Source organism: Typha angustifolia, chromosome 8 (assembly GCF_048772165.1).
Source record: "Typha angustifolia cultivar Huaian chromosome 8, ASM4877216v1, whole genome shotgun sequence".
In the NCBI taxonomy this organism is placed as follows: domain Eukaryota; kingdom Viridiplantae; phylum Streptophyta; class Magnoliopsida; order Poales; family Typhaceae; genus Typha; species Typha angustifolia.
In genome coordinates, this window is record NC_133246.1 from 16,456,553 (window position 1) to 16,464,629 (window position 8,077).

Sequence of the window (8,077 nt, forward strand, 5' to 3'; positions counted from 1 at the left end):
AAGTTTCTGGTAGGGTTCTAAGGCATCTCTATACATAATATGAACGAGGTCAATGTTTGTTCTTTCTTTTGTCAAAGGATCTGAATCAGATAGTAGAGATACACTTCCAATAGAAAATAGCAAGAGGTCTTGGTGAGAGCCTATTTAAGAGCTAAGGTCTTAGCAAGAAAGAGTTTCTATCAAAGACATTTGAGATACTATGTTTCGCAACTTAGAATTATTAATCTTTTTGATACAAAGAATACAAGCCTTAGTATTGCAAGGAATAATAAGTAACATCCTCCAAAATAATTATGGACAATGTGTGTGTGTATATATATATATGTATGTATAGTTCCCTATGGTACGTGCCTAGCTAAAATATTTGTGCTGGTTGGAAGGGAAGGGAAGGGAAGGGAAGGGAAGGAGAGAGGTTTTTAATTTATTTAATTCTTGCATAGGAATAGCTAAAGAGACGGTGTCCGTCGCCTATCACTTAATAATCTCCTGCAGTGTATCGCATTGAATGCATTAAAATTGGCACATCCTAATGGTGGGGAATCACTAGCTGGCCGGACGTGCAAGTTGCACTCCATGACATCAACTTGCTGCTAAAAAAGGGGAAAAATAAAAAATAAAAACACAACTTGCAGGGGCTGTTGATTTCAACTTGTTTGAAAGCTTTGTCCATCGTTTCCTCCACCCCTTTGTCCTTTTTTTTTTCTCCCTCTTCTCTCTCCTGTGCCTTCCGTATTGCTAGTAATAATTATTATTATTCTTTTAGCTGGAAGATAAGATGAGGTGGCATGCAAGTTGGGTTGCAAGTTGGTGATCGCTTGCAGGATTTAATGTTTCCTAGTTGTCTCTGTAGTTTATATGTTATGTTAGGTCTCCACTCACTTTACTCACTTTACTCTCTCTCTCTCTCTCTCTCTCTCTCTCTCTCTCTCTCTGTTGTTTTCCCTTCTACTTCTTAACCCCTGATAGTTTGGGGTAATCTTGGTCAATAAGATCAATATTTCATAGTTATATGGAGAAGGATGCACAAAGGCATCTTGGTTTTTGTACCATATACAAGAAAGATAATGTTGTGGTGTATGAGTTGAGTTCTTTTCATTTCAGTACTGTTAAGTTCAAGCACGCATATAAATTTACAATTTGACACCAAGTAGTGGCACCTCTCTTTCAGCACAATTATATATTTGGACTCTACTTGCTTGCTCATAAGTAGATCCTTAGCTATAAGCTTTCTTTTGGCTCACAAGGATTCCTTTGAAGTAAGATGGTCAATTATCTGAACCCACTCTCAGCTTGAAACTGCAATGTGGAGGACCACCAAGCAACTGCAACTTGGACTGCAACTGCTTTAAAGCAGTATAGATCTGCTCGTCTTTTACACGATGATGACATTGATTTGGATTCCAGGTATTACGTTGTCAATAAGAAAAGAGAAAGAGTTGTTAATAAGCAATGGAAGACTCACATTGCCTGCAGTCACGAACTGGGCCTAGAATTGGCCCTGGGCCTTAGTCTTGGGATTTCGAAGGCATCTCATTCCAACTGCAAGGGCCATTTCTGGCATAGTATCATACCCATTTGTAACATTTGTTCAAGGAATTTAGGTACATCACAGAAGATATGGAAGTCTTTTAGAGCATGAACATAATGGACAGGGTCCTCTGCCTTCGATTGCAGTGAGATTATTTGTAGGAATAGGGGGGAGAGAGATGGAGAGAAACTGGAGGGATGAGAACTCTACTTACCTCTTACAAAGATGTGATTCGCTCTCTCGCCTCAAACATAGGGTTGTCCATACACTAGTAGGGAATTAAGGCAGGATCCAACCCACCACTATTTAATAGGTATGTCAATTTTTATCTCATTTTAGGGAGGTGTTTTATTATTAAAAATTGAACGAAGAAGGTATTTACTTTTAAAAACTTCTATATTTTTTATGTTTAATTGCAGAAAATAAATTTCTTTTTTACCTATTAAAAATAGCTTCAATTTTTAAATGTATTTGTGTTTTATTTTGTCTTCCTTCCTTGTAACATGGGCTATATAGAGCGCCACCACTCTTTAAATGGTAAGGGTCTGGCACAAATTTGATGCAGAACAATTAGTTGGGATGCATGCAGAGCAATTTAGTTGTGATCTGTGATCAATCTATAAACGAATTCTAAGACAAACAAGATAAAATTGTATAATTCATCAAAGAGCTTTTTGGTTAAAATCACTTGAAAAAAATATAAGCATCTGTATGTATGAAGAGAAAAAAAAAAAACAAACTTATCAAATCACCCAAAAGGGCTAAGGGAAGAATAGTTTGTTGTAGAAGAGCTCATTCCAAGTATCCTGGAGGCCAGGCAAGCACCAATGGACACAGTCAGTGTAGCTTCTGGGGTTCTTCAGCTGCTCCGGTGACAAATTATACTTCTGATGCTTGTAGATGGTAGTGTGTGCATCTTTCCTGTAATCTGATAGCTGGGTGATATTTAACACAGTAAATGGATACTTTGAACTACCTATAATTTCCTCAACCACTCTCATTATGGCCTTGCTTGTTCCAGACCCCCAGTAATTTGGGTTGCTGATAGGTAATACTTGATTGTAGCAATTCCCATCTCTTTCACCTCTCCAATCAGCACTCCTGCAAATAAATAAATAAAATCCCAAGAGTCATTAATTTGTTTTCTGTGGAACCAAAATCTAAGGAGGGTCAGTAGTACTTATCCTATCAACTCTAATTAATTAATTAATTAATTAATTAAACTAGTACTGTTCTCAAAATTCTAGGTCTTTGTCATCTTTGAGGAACAAATATCATCTGGGAACAAGGAAGTTAACAATTACTAGTCTTTTTTTGTGCTGCTAAAAATTTATATATCTATTTTAATATATATATATATATATGTATATACATATTATCATCTCATAAATTATAATAATTCTAGCTCGATTCAGCTCTCAATTAAATTTTCGAGTCTAAAAACTCAGCATGGGCTCTCAACTACATATTCAACCTCACAAAGAGCCAGGGAAATTCTTTTCTTTTCTTTTTTCTTTGACAGCCCTAAGTCAGCGAAGAGGAATGAATGCTAAAGATTCTTGACCCTACTCACTAAATCGATCTGGCTTCTAATGAGCTCAGCTATATTGTTTACATCCTGAAGGAATATGGTGCAAATTCCTAAAATTGAGGTGATTAATAGGCAAGAACATGATCATCATGCAAGGGTTGCCCAAGTGTACATCTGCACCTAGTGATCTACTTTCTAGGAGAGGGAAGAATTTTCTCTACTTACTTCCAATGAGTAGGTGACATAGTTGTAAAGAAGACCCTCGTTTTCCGGGGATCCATGTTCTTCTCCACCCAATCAACCATTCTCTTCAAAACCACTCTATAAGCTTTACTCATCTCCATATCCTTGACGTACGTCATATTACCTCTACCTTGCCTGTCCAAAAATAATTCATTAAGTTCGTGTCAGGAAGTTATTAATGAACAAGGTAGAGAGAGACATGAAGAGGATTATTATTTACAAGGTCTTCACTCGCTTGAATCCGGTCAACCACCAAGTGTAAGTGTCAAAGATCAAGATATCGTAGCCCTTCCAATGCTGAGCATGAGTATTGAGAGATCCTTCGTTCAGATGAATCACTCGATCCGGTGCCGGGACGCGATGAACCGAGGGGTTATCGCAGTTCGATTCGACGAGGAAGGGAGACCAATGGAATTTAACCACGGTGTGGAACTTCTGTTGACGTAGAACAGTGGTTGGTAAATTGAATGTCAGCAATGGTGATTCGATTAACTCGTCGTTGTAAAAAGATATTAAGATTTAACCTTCGTTTTGAAGGTCTCAACGTTTCCAGGATTCTGCTGTGATCTGTAAGCACTTTGGAGGAGGCATAACATAGAGTTATGCATACCACCACCCAACGAATCTCCCACGTACAAAATTCGCCTACCACGAAGCCTTTCGAGCATAAATGTTGCATTGAAACTGTAAAATTTAGAGAAGCCCAAATCAAATTGGCCGAGTTAAGATTAGATTTCTACTCCAATTGACAAATTATCCCAAGCAAATAATTACTCTACAAGTGTAGTTACGAGTTACGATTAATTAACCATAGCTGTCGATATATGTAGTAATTGGAAAGCAGCATGGGTGCTACTATATTTTTGGAAGTATTAAGACAATAATAAGGATAAAAAAAGTTACTGGATTATTTTATTAATTTATTGCTCTGCTACATTCTCTCATTGGATTAATGGGTATAATTATCCTACTTGGTGTCACGATTAAACATCTAATTAAGTCTGTGGCCTACCTTGGCAAAGAACACCCATTGGGTTGCCATCTCCAGTGCTGATACATCGTATCTCGTCTTCCATGAGCTTGACATGTAAACTGAGGGTTGATCAACCCACAGCCTTGCTCGGTGTAATGAGGCCTAGATTTCCTGTCGTAAACCCATCTGCCGCTGAACACGTCGCACTTCTCGTCGGTCTTCCCGACGGCGAACGGCACGGCGATTTCCTTCTCTAATTAAGACCCACTTCTACGTTAGTAACATCCATGTAAGATATATAGAAGATGAGAATTCTTACCTTGTATAGAACTAGGCTCATCTTGGTGTTGTTTTCTATCTCCTTTATCTTGTGCCGATATGTAATCAACCGTACGAAGGTGAAGAAAGGTTACATCTCCTTCATCAAAAAGCTTCGCGTCTTTGCCGAGTGTTATGATACGCTTCTCTTCATGCTCATGAAGGTGTATCAAAGTTACATCTCCTCCGTCAGGATTCGTGCTGTTCTTCCCACCTCTCGGCCCTTCTTGGCTCGACGACGAGTGCCGTTCGATCGAGCCGAGTCGCAAGAACGTCACGTCTTCATCGTCGAAGAGCTTTCCCTTGTTACCTTGTATAGCCAACGTCGGTATCGCCTTCTTACCCATCCGTTTCTCCTCCACTTCCTTAGCCTGCGCCGATGACGTCGTAGTGTGCTCGAACCGGATAATAACCACCGATTGCTCCCGGACGTAGGCGAAGTCGACGACATAAACGACGGCGAGGTAGATAATGGCGACAGAGATGATGCAAGGGATGAGATAGAAAGAGAAGAAGGGGTTCTTCCTGCTGCTTATCAGGCATAGAGACCTCATCTTTGCCTTTTTGGCGTAGCAAAGAAAGTAAAGGACTTCTTGTCAGAGAGAGAGATAGAGAGAGAGAGAGAGAGACTTAAGACTTACCTCACTCTAATATATTGCTTCGTTGAGTCTGGAGTTATCTCATGGGTAATATTCTCGGGCTTTTCTTGATCTCTTTCACAATTGAGGTGATTTGACGCAGTACGTAGAACCAGAATTGGTTAATCATATGTGGAGGTGTTTAGTGAGTAATTAGTCGATTCAAGCAAATTAAAGAGACGATTGGATTTGGATCCTGGGGATTAAGGGAAAGAGTTATTCAAAGAAACATTTGGTTTGGTTACAATTACTACTTTCCTGAGAGATTGGCCATAATTTTTGGGTGTCATGTTGGGTTTTAACTTGTGAATGAATGGAGCCCGTCCACGTTTCTAATGGAAAGGGGGGTGGTGGGGACTTTGGGAGTGTACTAAAATGACAGGTGGGGTATTATTTATTTACAAACCTCTTTTTTCGTTCCACCTGCTCTTCTTTTACAGCATACCAACTAACAACTCAGATGTTTCTTTTTATTAACTTTCTCCGTGCATCAGAGGACTTTAACACAATGGAGAAGCTGTTCATTGTACTGGATGCATCACATTACTCACCAAAAAAAAAGGCTTTCCTATAAACTTTTTCACTAATCTTATCTATTCTCCTAAACTTACTTATCATCGCAAAGAAAATAAACTATTCAGCATTTTATATAATATACATAATACGAGCAAAATAAGCTGGTGTAATATATATTAGGAAATAGTTGATATACATTCTTTCTTAGGAAGAAAATATTTCTTAGTTTACTAAATAAATTTATGGCGAAGTTAGGAAACTTCTATTCACGAGATTCTTTTTGTCATAAATTTAGATACATCACCTTCTATCTTTATACTTCCAATTCGATTTATGTTTAAATACTACTATATGGATTTGACTTCTTGTGGATAAGTTTATGCTGACAGGATCACACAGTATTAAATATTAAAATAATACGGTCTCATATTATATATATGTCATGTGTTCAAAGTCTTTTTGGATGTTAATTCACCATTAGCATGCCCAGATATAATTAAATATATTCAATATGGGTGTCTTCTCTATTTCCATTTTCAACTATGATCGATGTAATGATGGGAAAGTACGTAGATATGATCACATCCAATCAACACGTACTTTAGCAATATTGATATAATTACTTTTATCCACAGCATTACCATCTTTAATCCACGATACATTACGTCAATATATATAATCAACTAGCTAGATTAACAATTCCAATTAATTATCATATTATTCTAAGGCTAGGTCAAGAACCCTAGCTCGATCCTCCATAGCCACAGCAATGAGAGAGGTTGGTCATGGCTCACTTTCTTGCGACAGGGAAAGGTGTCAATAGTTAAAAAGGACAGGAAACTAAACGTTGATAGAGAAAATTTTAATTGGCGACCAATTCTTGGGCCCATCTAATTAGAGTTTTTAATAAATAAATTACTCTTCAAATTTAATACAAAAAAGATCTATTTTATCATAGTTGTCAATAGATACAGATAGAAATACCAACAAGTTTAGTATTTATATTTATAAATTAATAAAATAAAATGTTAGTCTTATCATTAGTTATTTTTTGATGAAATATTGATAGATTTAGCTAAATCTATTTTAGTTTATTTTTTTATATAAGACGTTAAATTTGTTAGTGTTTTTTTTTTCTGTTCAGATAAATAATTATAATTACAATTAGTATTAAATTTGAGAGAATATCTATTTCTGTAATAAAAAAACAAGATGGAAGATGACTAGTTGGGTAAAAACGTCATCTAATTCATGTGACTTATGATCAGTACGTACAAAGTCTTGGTCGGCCAATGTGGACCAATTAAATGGATGTGACATGTAATATGATTGGATTCGATCAGTGTAATAACCACCATTGTTAAATGCATTCATCATGGCTTCGATCTCCCCCTTTCTCATCTCTATCATGTCAATCAGGAGAGTAGTTAGATTAATGATCAGTTTGATCTGTTCATGATGCATGTAACAAGAGTGTGCAAGAGAGAGAGAGAGAGAGTGACAGAGAGAAAAAGATAAAGCTAAGAAACTTTAGTTCCATTTCTTTGACATGGAAGTATATGATTAGAGGCTTCTCCTAGATTATTTTTCTAATCAGATGCTGCTAGTTGTCATAATGTAAAATAGATCATAGGAATAAAGGTAGCCTCAAGTTTATTATCACTAGCACCATCATCAACCTGTTATTGTGAGAGCACATATGTATAAATATATATATATATATATATATATATAAATAATTGAACTTTCAATTACTCAAAACCTAACTCCTCATACCAAGGGGAATATTTTAATATAGGTAGGCCATGGAGTAGACATTGGCCATGGGAGATGAAGCCATGCACAGCCAAGGGGCCCATACCTCCCCAGTAAATTTATAATTTATTTTTAATTTCCAAATACATTTAAGTATTGAAAACTAAAGTAGATATAAAAATATTCTTACTTAGATTATTATAAAAGATAATAATTTTAGAGATATTCGCCCTCTGATCAAAATTCCTGGCTCTGCCCCGAGGATTGTACAGCCCGAATTAGTTTGATTTGAATCAGAGAGGTATAGAAATGGAAGCTGTCTCTGGTTGCCTTAATACCCAAGTATTGCATCTCATTTTGTATGCTGGCCATATTTTTACATGTGAAAAGAAAACTTAGAATCATATTTATTGGAGTAAGACAAATACCAACCACTAGCAGTAGTTTCTACCTGTTTCATTATAGTAGCTCATACAAATTTAACAGCACTGATGAGAGGTAGAGAGTGTGTGTGTGTGTGTGTGAGAGAGAGAGAGAGAGGAAGGACAAAACTATATATGTCATGGTGTGAAAAT

General features: G+C 36.8%; 1 protein-coding gene across 1 annotated transcript; it reads right to left on the reverse strand.

Annotated features, from left to right (window-relative positions):
- Nucleotides 1-2,180: 2,180 nt before the first annotated feature.
- On the reverse strand, nt 2,181-5,232 carry LOC140764241 (protein trichome birefringence-like 33). The gene is made up of 6 exons (XM_073102703.1): nt 4,595-5,232; nt 4,315-4,528; nt 3,827-3,986; nt 3,523-3,737; nt 3,285-3,437; nt 2,181-2,629 (listed from the first exon to the last, which is right to left on the reverse strand). Exons 1-6 carry the CDS (start codon nt 5,145-5,147, stop codon nt 2,290-2,292), a joined length of 1,635 nt encoding a protein of 544 aa, XP_072958804.1. The 5' UTR covers nt 5,148-5,232; the 3' UTR covers nt 2,181-2,289.
- Nucleotides 5,233-8,077: the final 2,845 nt, after the last annotated feature.